The 11,608-nt window shown below is 40.7% G+C and overlaps 1 protein-coding gene across 1 annotated transcript; it reads left to right on the top strand.

The window, feature by feature from the left end:
- The first annotated feature begins 3,437 nt into the window (after nucleotides 1-3,437).
- Nucleotides 3,438-10,687, top strand: LOC139922850 (L-amino-acid oxidase-like). The gene is made up of 7 exons (XM_078281813.1): nucleotides 3,438-3,468; nucleotides 5,156-5,373; nucleotides 5,685-5,797; nucleotides 6,201-6,402; nucleotides 6,746-6,814; nucleotides 9,469-9,596; nucleotides 9,895-10,687. Exons 1-7 carry the CDS (start codon nucleotides 3,438-3,440, stop codon nucleotides 10,685-10,687), a joined length of 1,554 nt encoding a protein of 517 aa, XP_078137939.1.
- Nucleotides 10,688-11,608: the final 921 nt, after the last annotated feature.

Here is an 11,608-nt window from a genome sequence, read left to right as displayed (position 1 = left end):
TATTGAACAATGAGCGTTAGATAAAAAATGTTTCCAACATGGAAATGTGGTGTTTTGGAATGAAACCCTTAAGGACATGAGTTCATTTTTTATTGCAATATTAGATCATGCCAATCAATCAATCAATTAATGTATCAATTAAGCAAATAATCAAATAGTTAATCAGTTAATTAGTTAAACAACCACTGTGGTGTCTGTGCTATGTTCTTGATATTGCTATATGTTGGCAAAGATACACTGATTATCTTTTTATGTACACTGTTTGATTTTGCCATTAGGGTTAGGGTTAGGGTTAGTGTAGGTTATTATTGGTCAGTGCATTCCCGATTGGCTGTCTCTCTGTTCCCTCCTATGTTCCGGTGAGTCACGTGACCCAGCGGACCTGCTAGGGAAGTCAAGTCGGAGTCTTTTTCAAACGGGCTCCGGACTTGGAAGAGGGAAGCTGTTCCAGAGCGAGCGAGGCTTGGCTACTTCTGAGCGGCATCGTATGCTAGTGGGGAAAGTCAAATTTGTGGCATTGGTCTAGTATTTTGGGGGTATTGTAGACCTGGTCGTCTGGTGTGTGAACTGGAACGAAATTGTGGGTGACTGTTCTTCCTTACATGAAGCCTCCCGGCTCGCTCTGGAACAGACCTTGTATTGGGGCTCATGGTTTTTATATGCTTGTATGCTTTTAGTGCAGGTTTTATGTACGGGGTAGCCCATGTATTTTTGTTTTTCATTTGGGGAAACCTAGTGCTGAGCTATTGATGTTCTTACCTATTGCATCCTAACGCTATTACTTTGCTGGGGTCGATGGGTGTATGGTTTGCTGTGCAATTGTAGTGAATTGTTTAATCCTGCATGGTCTTAGCACGTTTTGTGTGGTAGTACTTCTCCCGCAGTATGTAATCTTAACTTCTCGTCAGCCGTATAGCAGGATACTCATTGTAGCCAGCTTGGGTTGTTCCCCACCTTTTTGTTGTGTTTTTTTCGTTGCCTTGCCCTAAATAAAATTGTACCTTATCCACTTAGTGTCTGTCATCTATGTGTCCTTAATCACTGAGGTGCTCTACCCAAGCCTTATTAGATATCTAATTTGTTACATTTGTACCAGACAATTTTCCTGTGAGGATCAATAAATCAGTTGTGTAGTTGTTCACTCACTGATTAATTCAATCAATTGTTTTGTCAACACAGGACAGAGTAGATGGAGTTTGGTTCCTGTGAGGTTTGGCCTGCTAAACCACTCTCAAGTCTCAACATCTCATATCATGGTTTGCACAATCAACAGCTCTTTATGATAATACTAATACCAATACTAATACCAATACAAAGTGCATTGCAGACAATAAAAGCAAATGAAAAAATGAAAGCACAATAAAACAAACTCCAAATTTCAAAAATGAATTATAAACACAATTAGAAAGGAATGACCTAGGCAAAAACAGCAGGGATATAAATAGGTATATAAATAGGTCCAAAGTGGATTTTTAGTAAAAGTCATTTAGAAGACTTTGCCAGCCTAAGCTTCAGGCTGTGACCCTGGGTGGGTCAGAGCACCCGAGGGTGCACAGAGACATTGATATCACCGACAGTTAAAGTGGATGAGAACAGCATGGGAAGAAGACTTTGGAAAATGTTGTGTAGACCGAAATGAAACAGAAATAAAGTATTGGCCGCTTTCATTTCATTTCCCACATGCAGATCCTCATTTCCAGTCTTTAGTTACAAAGATAACACGTTAGATTTTATCTACATGTGAAGGGTTCATCAACTGATATACTAATAATAATGAACTAGATTTGTATTGCACTTTTCAAAAGGGTTACACAAGCATGATAAAAAACAATTAAAATGTCAGCCATTGATTAAAAACAAAATTAGAAAGGATAAAACAAGAAATATAAATATATCTAAGTCATTACCTGACGTTTATCACTCAAATTATACTTTTAAAATATTGAGGTTGTGACAACCAAGGACCAAGGACTTAAATTTACCCTTTCAAAAGGATCATTATTTGTCATAATTTTGTATGATCAATCCTTCTGTGAGAGTACGTATCACTTTTTCAAACGGCTTTCTCATTTTGGAACAAAAGTGTTCACATCATCATCTCATTATTTCCTTACTCCACTGCTTTTGATCTCAACCTACTCTTGCTCAACTTACCCCATCCATCTGATACACCTAGCAGTTTAAAACAAACACAAAGGATTAAATGCCTATCCCAGAGCTATTTGACCCAGGTCTGACTTTAAATAGAGCTGAAGCATGTTTTGTGGATTCTGTGCTGTCAGTCAGCGGGAAAATTGTGCAAACCATTTGTCTAAAACATTTCCAGGACAAAATTCTTTAAAACCTGCTGATGTATGCAGAGGTTTTGATTGCTTAAGGGTTGGAGACACAAACTTAGAAGTGGCACGTCACCGGTTCTGTGAGAAAATCTATGTGGAGAAAGTGAATGAGTAACACTTTCATCTTCCTCAATTCCTGTAACTTTAAAATAAAATGAATGAGCAAAATATTATAATGTCATCTTCCTGATATTGAGTTGCAGCCCTTTTTGCACAATCCACATCTCAACTGTCTCAAAGCTTAAAAATCCTTCTCTAACTTGTCTGCTGCTCTACATCTCATCCTTTGTGATCGGTATAGATTTAATAAGGGAAATCAATAAGGGATTATGGCTTTTACCTGGATTCACGTCATCAGTGTGCTTCATGAAAAGAGTAAATGTCCCTAATAGTTTTACATTCAGTGTATAAAGGTTAAAGTTTTCAAAACACACTTATAGTACAAAGCACTTTACAAAGGAGTAAATAAAAAAAGTCATACATATAGACAGAGGTTGATTTAGATCTAATGCACCCAGTGATGCACCACAACCTTCTCTGCAGTATCTCAACTATCCCTGTCAGCCTTTCAACTGTCTTAATGAAGATAAAATACAAAAAAAAAAAGATTGACTCACTGCTGACTGATGAAATGCTCTTGTTACTAAGGGAGTGTTTGTACGTGTGTGTGTGTGTGTGTGTGTGTGTGTGTGTGCACATGAGGAGAGAGTCATGCATCTGGAAAGCCATTCAAATAAGAATTGAAGACGATGGGACTGGAGAGCTTCTTGAAACTATCAACTGTGCCAAGCAAGAAGATGCTCTTTGGCAGATGGTACAAATATTCCACTGATGAGTGAAGCCAAGGCACTCAACTTGAAGTGAAAAAAAAAAAAATGCCGTTATTGCATTGGAAAGTTCTATATACAGAACATTTGCTGACCATTTACAGGACATGAAAATTCAAAAACTTCTGTCAGACACATACAGTACAGTTAGTTTTCAGAATTGAGAACAGCTGATCATTTGCATCCTCAAATTTGTCTTGTGTGTGTTTCTGTTCCTGTTCCTCCTATTCATTCCACCAGTGAAGAAGACGAGACATGTTTTCTAATCGAAATGGCCCCACATGTGATGCAATGGAAGTTATGTAAGTATTATTTTCTTTCAATAAAATCGTTTAGATCACCGAACTCTTACTCACAAATTTAAAATTCATCTGAACTGGAATATATGACCGTCCCTTTATCGTGTAGATAAAGCGACTTTTACTTGATGGCAGAAGCATAGAGGATTAGAGAAGCAGGCTTGTCTGCAGGTTTGACTTCCCGGATCAACTGGGATAACCTGGGTGGGATTGTTGAATGGGTAATGCTCAACAACCACTGAGATGCCCTTAAGCAAGGCACTGAACCCCCAAGAGCTCCAGGTGGGAGCTGCTCCGTGGCCAACAGAAGAACGCTGGTTGTACTCGGCAGCTCCCATTGTGAATTGGTGTAACTGTATGAATGTGAAGCAGGTGGTGTTGAAATAGTGTTGATGGTGTTTTCTCTTACTTGGCTCTTCCCTGTCTGCAGTTATGACTCATTGTAGAGCTATGGTTACACTTCTGCTTTTTCAGCGACATGCTATTTTCAGTATTTGATGTTCTTCATTACATAGTGAATCTGATTGGATTTTACAGAAGTATTTATGACATGGTGTGACATTTAGATGTGGGTTTGGCCCTTGCACTCCTCACGATTGGTTGCTTGTGATGTTGGAATTGAAACTTCTTCTACTGTTGGATTCATAAGTCACTCTTGATAAGAGCATCTGCCAAATGCCTCTATATGTTATGCAGACTGCTGTTTCACATCTATCACATCGCATCACTCTGCATAAAGAAGTCCATCCAGAATAGACTCATAAGTGTCTTTCTTTTCTATTTCGTTGCTTAAATACTGCTATGTTGTAGTGTTTTAACTCAACTTAATTCTACTTCTTGCATCACTGTGTACTGTTGGGAAATGTTAAAGTTGATGTGACTATTATATATGGCTACACTAATCAATAATGTGTCTGTATGCAGGACAATATGGGGGAAAGCTTCTGTGTGTAATGTCAAGGTGAGGGAGGGGGGCAGTCAGCTGGGAGATTTCTCTGTTGAGAATGGATGGATGGCACTATTTTATTTTTATTCTTATTTGAATTGTTTTTTCTTTTGTTTCTATCTGTGTGTTATTGATATGATGGCAAAATGTATAACTCTTGTTTCTGTTGAAAACCAATAAAATTCTGTTTAAAAAAAAAAAAAAGAAGTCCAGTAAATTTTTGTTGACGTCTAATCAAATTAACAGGCAACACCTTGTTTCAAAAAGACGTTACTCCTTGGTTTGTAAATTATTTTGGCTAGTAATAAAATAATTTTAAATCAATATGTGTTTAATGTCTTTGGTAAATAGACATAAGCAGATAATAAAAAAGGATAATGTACAGAAAGCTGGTCATTATTACAAAATAAGCCCCTTCAGGGCGATCAAGCTCTTGATTCTTGATTCACCTTATTGGGACTTCCTGTGATATAATGAGCAGCTCGCTGTACATTATCTCTTCCTCAAAGAACAGACCTGATTTGGAAAGTTTCATAGCATCCAGGTAAAGGACAGTGAAGTGTCTCACTTGTAGTTGCTCAACCTGATTTTGGCTCTTGAAGCCCTTGGCACTGTGGAAACTGCTCTATAAAAAGAGCAAGCACACCAAATCATATATCCCTGAATCAATGAAAGTAAGAAAATGTACTTGATATTTGAGTTCCCTTTTGGAGTAATTGTTGTATTTTATCTCTGTGTTTCTAGTTCCTCTCACTATACTAGTGGTCATAATGCACCAATGTAGTGCCGGAGATGTCACCCTAAAAGACAGTCTGGCTGATTGCCTGGAGAACAAGGACTATGAGCTGCAGACAGTAAAGACAGGTCTTCCCCACACAGATAAACCACAACACGTTGTTATTGTCGGGGCTGGAATGGCTGGACTGACTGCTGCCAAATTACTGCAGAATGCAGGGCATGAGGTACATGCAGCACTTTGTAACTAAATTTTGCCAATTTAAGTCACCTTCAAAAAAGAACCAAAATTTGGTTTCATTCTTGTGCTATCAATGATTTTATGCGAGCAGGTGTATATATATATATATATATATATATATATATATATATATAAATATATATATATATATATATATATATAAATATATATATATACACACACTGTATATATATTAGTAGCAGTAGTATAGGAATAAGTACGGCTATATAAATAACTACGGCTCACCACTCTCCAAACATTGTGTGACTTACCTGGATTTTGTGCTGTTTGAACAAGGTAACCATATTAGAGGCTGATGGTCGTGTTGGAGGACGGGTGCACACCTACAGAAATAAAAAAGAGGGCTGGTATGTCGACCTGGGGGCTATGAGGATCCCAAGTTATCACCGGTGAGTAAAACTTGTCTCAGAGTAACAATCTGTGATATTTTCATATAAATAAACGTCTGTTTTGCTCCTCCATCTCTGATTACTATTACACAATAGTGGTTCACCCTCATGAAAGTGTGCACATTTCCATCTTGTAGCAATGAGTTCTCATCCCATTCTTACGCTTCTTCCTATATAACATGAATGTGGCATTAGCCCACTGAGCCACCAGGACACCCCATGATTTATTGCCTGTAGCACGATTAAGTGTCTTGCTCAAAGGCACCTCAACAGTAGTTGTTGGGGGACGGAGGGGACATTCATCATTTAGTGTCCCAGCCCAAATTTTCACAGTTTACCCAACCTTCTAATCACAAGCCCACTCCACTAACCTCTGGGCTACCATCACCTCCTCTCTCAACAGCATTGTCCGCTGGTTCGCAAAAAAACTGGGGATCAAGCTAAATGAATTTGTCATGGATGACATCAACACCTTTTACCTGGTGAACGGGCTGCGGAGGAAGACGTATGCAGTGCAAGAAGACCCTGACGTCCTGAAATACAACCTGATGGAGCACGAGAGGGGAAAGTCAGCCGACGAGCTGTTACAGCAGGCTTTACAGAAGGTATGAAAAAGAGGGAGGGAGAGAGAGAGAGAGACTTTGGGCAGCAGTAGTATAGTGTCTAGAAAGCATCCTGTAACTGGAAGGTCACAAGTTTGAATCCTGCCAATAGGTGTCTATCAGCAGCCTTGTCCCTGTTAAAGTGTCCTTGAACAAGATACTGTTCCCATTGAACTCCTACCATTCATTATGAGATGTTCTGGATAACAGAATCAGCTACATGCCTAAAATGTAAAATGGGTCATTAAATGGACTTGACCCATAGGCAATTGGAGGTAATGCGTCATTGTGTGTAAGCCCAACACCTGTGCAAGTGATATCTTGATGTAAATGATCTTTTCTGCAGGTGAAAGATGAAGTGAAGGCACACGGCTGCAGAGTTGCATTGAAAAAATATGACCACTATTCTGTGAAGGTAAAGCAATTACTTTGTACACAAGAAACTCTCTCTTGTAAAATTATCTATCACATCTGCATTATACATAAGTATGCTAGTATTCCATTGATTATCTGGATGCTGTGACTTTGGCCCTTGCATTGCTAGGGTTGGTTGCTTGTTATGTTGGGTATTGGTTATATCCGAGTATTTAAATCTGCATTAGACAATCATTTTTGTAAAAATTCACCCGTCTTGTCAGCCAAAATCACCAAAGGTGGCTCCAATAGAAAAGAGTGTCCCATCCCCACTAATTGAGACGCTGTAGATTTGTCGTTTGCCCAAATTAAATTCAGGTATTGGGTTTGGACACAAGCAGGAAGTTTTGGCACACAGGAAGTAATGAATTGAGGGAAATCTTCTTGCCACAGAAAGCTTGGCTCACTAACGACGGGCGAACCTCTGCACAAACTTCCACCCCACCAGACACTAAGAAGAAGACATTTAGTTTACTGACACGGCAAGGCAGGAAGATATCAGGCCTTCCACACTCTGCCCAGCTGTCTCTCTTGCAGGACTGGACGCTGTCCCCGGTGCCGAAATCCAGTGGAGCCTTTTCTCTGCCATGGGGCTCCACATATCCCACCCCCCAGCTCCATGCCAGTACGGTGAGCTGTAGCCCAGAGGCACTCGTCTCTTCGGGAGCGGGCGTCGGCATTCCTGTGGTCCTTCTCAGCTCTATGCTCCACCTTGAATGAAGAAGTATGCAACTCGAGAAATCAATTTGTTACTCTGGCATTCTTTCCCTTGTGTAAGTACATCCATTTCAGTGGTGCATGGTCAGTCACTAGCATGAATTTATGACCCAACAGGTGACTTATTTACAATATGCTACAAGATTCATGCCTGTTCTGGGGGCAGGTTTATTTGCAGTAGGCTATAAGACTCATGCTTGTTCTGTAGGCAGATGTACTCATGAGTTATTTACAGTAGGTTATAAGACTCATAGAACAAGCATGATCCTTATAACCTATTGTAAATAATTCTGCCCCCAGAAAAGCAAAAGTTAGTACATTGTGAATGAAATACGTACAAATAAAAAACATTTGTGTTACCTTTGTCTTTGACAATGCCAGCTCTGCCCATCACGGTCCGCCTCCTCTCTTTTTTGATTGGTCGCCCGATTGAACCAATCATAACAGTTTCTGCCCTGAGAAGATGTTTCTATAAGCAGAACTCCAATCTGTCTCGAAGGCATCGAAGATGGCTGCCCCAGTCCACACTGTGGATCACAATGTAGTTCACAGGCCCCATCATCTCCATCACCTTGTACCACTTGGCTAAGAATTTACATCTATTATTAGGGATTAAGGATTAGGATCAATATTTTTTTTCCAGGCTGAAATTCTTGTACCTGTACTCCTCTGTCATACACTTGGGCTTCCTGGGCCTTCTTCATGTGTTCTCGGACAATTGGCCATATCTGGGCCATGCATTGTTGCATCTGTTCCATTCTCTAATAAAAAACAACACATATGATAAGAGTTGATCCCAGTTTTTACCACAATTTTTCCATTTGGGGTCGCCGTGTCACTGTTCTATTGAAGACCTCCACCATATGTGGCACTTTTCCCTGGAGAATGAAGCTGAGAGACAGAGTCAGTGAAAAACAGAAGATACTTTATTAATGATGTGGAGGAAAAGGGAGTGGAGAATAAAGTAAACTGAAAAGCTGATGAGTCCAGCCAAGTCTTGATCAGCCTCAGAAGGCATCGAATGAGATAAGGAAGGGAAGGAAGGGAATTTCCAGGCTTACAAATCTGTTCGTCCATGATACAATCTGCAGTCTATCTCCCCAGGGACCTATCACTGTCAAGGGGTCAAGCACAGAGAATACAGAGCACCCAATCCAATTCACAATCAATGTCCAAGTTCCACAGTTCACAAAACAATTCACACCTCCAAAAGCCAGCCACACTCGTGCCGCGCCTCAGCGATTTGGTTTGACCACTACTCTGCAACCACTGTCCTCATACTGACTGAGCGTGTTGGCCGGTCTTAAAGGCCGTCACCTGATTGCTGATGTGGCACACCTGTGCTACCTGCAGCCCTGCCAAAGCAAAGCAGGAACATATTGACCCTCCCACACTCTGCAAAGCTGTCTTTTCTGCCGGAATTGCCACTGTCCCTGGAGATGAAATCTAATGGAACTTTTCCTCTGCTGTGAACAAATGTGCAAAGTTTCATGGCTCACCATATTTGTTTGAAAACCTCATTAGTTAAAGTATTTTATTAATTCATGATTGAATCGAAACTTAAGAGTGAAATATAAAACTGTCTCCTAAACAGCAGAGAGTGAGCGCTCCATCCAGAGAAAGCTTGACTCACCAACGATGGGCGAACCTCTTCACCACTTCTACCCCACCAGACACTAAGAAGAAGACATTTAGTTTACCGACATCATTGTACATGATTTCTGGGTTTTGAAATCCGCAAAAAAACAGTCACCTCTCATTGCCATTTGGGGCCACCAATGTGCAAAGTTTGCTAGTACAGCATCATCACAGCTCACCATGTTTGTTTGAAAACTTCACCAGTTCAAGCATTTTATTAATTCAACATGTTTTTTTTAGCATTCCAGGCCCTTTACTCACTGTGGAAAGTCTTAAATACAAATGTTCATTTTTTCACAGGAGTATCTGATAGCAGAAGGTGGTCTGAGTCGAGAAGCAGTGAGAATGATTGGAGACCTGCTGAATGAAAACAGCCTCTTGTACACGGCGTTGACTGAGATGATCTACGATATCAGCGATGACACCAAGTAAGACCAAACATCCAGCTCCATCCAGCTTTTGTCACTGTTCAAAATGGCTATTTTTTTTAAATGACACATCTTCATTGGATGAAATGTGATGTTAAAACATGCTAACCCTAAAACATGCTACACTCCCTCTTTCCTCTTCCTAACCCCAAGCAGTGTTTTGACGATACATCCATTTAGTATTCTATAAAATTTGTCCTTGCTAAACCCCAAAGACAAAAAATGGCACACAACATAACAATACACTTCTCTCTGTGCATGTATACAACAGTATGAATTTGTCTTTTTGCTTTCTAAGATACGATGAAGTGACCAGCGGGACAGATCTCCTCCCCCAAGCTTTTCTCAGCGTCCTCAAATCCACCATCCTCCTCAACTCTAAGGTCAAACGTATCAGCCAATCAGATAATGGTGTAACCGTATCGTATCAGGAGGACAACCAATCCTCTTTGTCCCACCTGCCCGCCGACATCGTCCTGGTAACAACCACGGCCAAGGCGGCCCTCTTCATCGACTTCCAGCCCCCTCTCTCCACCCACAAGATGGTGGCCCTGAGGTCGGTCCACTACGACAGCTCCACTAAAATCATCCTCACCTTCAGCAAGAGGTTCTGGGAGAAGGACGGCATCAGAGGCGGGAGGAGCATCACCGACCGGCCCTCTCGTTTCATCTACTACCCCAGCCACAGTTTCCAAAAAAATAAGACCATCGGCGTCCTCCTGGCTTCCTATACCTGCTCTGACGACTCCCTCCTATTCCAAGGCACAAGCGACGAAGACCTGAAAGAGCTGGTTCTGAAAGATTTGGCGCTGATCCATGGCAAACACGTCAGGTCTCTCTGCACAGGAGTCCTGGTGAAGAAGTGGGACGAGGATCCTTACAGCCTGGGTGCTTTCACTCTCTTCACTCCCTACCAACACTTGGATTATGCTAAGGAGCTCTTCCAACACGAGGGTAGGGTGCACTTTGCTGGCGAACACACGGCCTTCCCTCATGCTTGGATCGAGACAGCAATGAAATCTGCAATCAGGGCTGCCAAGAACATCAACAAAGTGGCACACTTGGGGCGTCCGGGTGGCTCAGTGGTCTAAGTTGCGTATCATGTAAATGCAAATTTCTGGGTTCGAATCTGGCCCAGGACCTTTGTCGCATGTCATCCCCCTCTTTATCTCCCAATCTTCCCTGTCTATCTCTACTTCGAACTATCAAATGTGAAAATACATAGCACACATTAGTTTCAGGATTGAGTATAAGGTTTGATTACTTAAACATGCAAATAAGTGATTTATTTGCAGGTTTAAGTAATCTATGACCTTTGCAATAATATTGCTTTGTCATTTGCTTTTTTGGCTTGAAAACAAAGCTGAAATGCCTTGCAACACCAGCTGCTCATTCATAGCACCGTTCTCCCGCAGCGTTCTCCCACAACCCTCGCAAATATATTAAGGTCATTTTGTGCAATGGGGCATGAAAAAATCTACTTTTTGCCCCTTGAAGTTATACATATTGAGATAAACATATTTTCATGTACAAAATCATCACAAAACCAAACCACAACCGAACAAATGGCTTTCATTCATGAATCAATGCTTTATTTAAGTGCTGAGTGTGCGAGTAGAAACAGACACATTTTAAATACAAAGAGAAAGAGTAGGCAAGTGACACTGTAAGGGTTGGGTCAATTTAGATGTAACGCTTTATGCAGATTTTGGTTTGGGGTTTAGTTACTCTTTAAAGTGGTTAGCACTTTCAATCAAAGGCTGCAATATCACAATACTTCTTCCTTTAGTTATTTTCTCCTCTAGAAAACTCACTATAGGTAAAGCATCTGCCTCTCATGCTGAAAATTGAGGGTTCAAATGATCCAGGCTTGTCTTTTTCAAAGTCATAAAGAACAAGAGGCATATTTTCCAAAAGAAAGTTTAGCAATTGTGAATAACTTGAACAATGTGCGCTGAACAATATGGCTGCAATTAAATGATAAACTTGACAAAAGTCAAACTAAATACAGT

The sequence above is a fragment of the Centroberyx gerrardi genome, chromosome 23 (genome assembly GCF_048128805.1).
Source record: "Centroberyx gerrardi isolate f3 chromosome 23, fCenGer3.hap1.cur.20231027, whole genome shotgun sequence".
Lineage (NCBI taxonomy): Eukaryota > Metazoa > Chordata > Actinopteri > Beryciformes > Berycidae > Centroberyx > Centroberyx gerrardi.
Note: the sequence above shows the minus strand (reverse complement) of the source record. Positions and strands in the feature narration are given on the sequence as shown.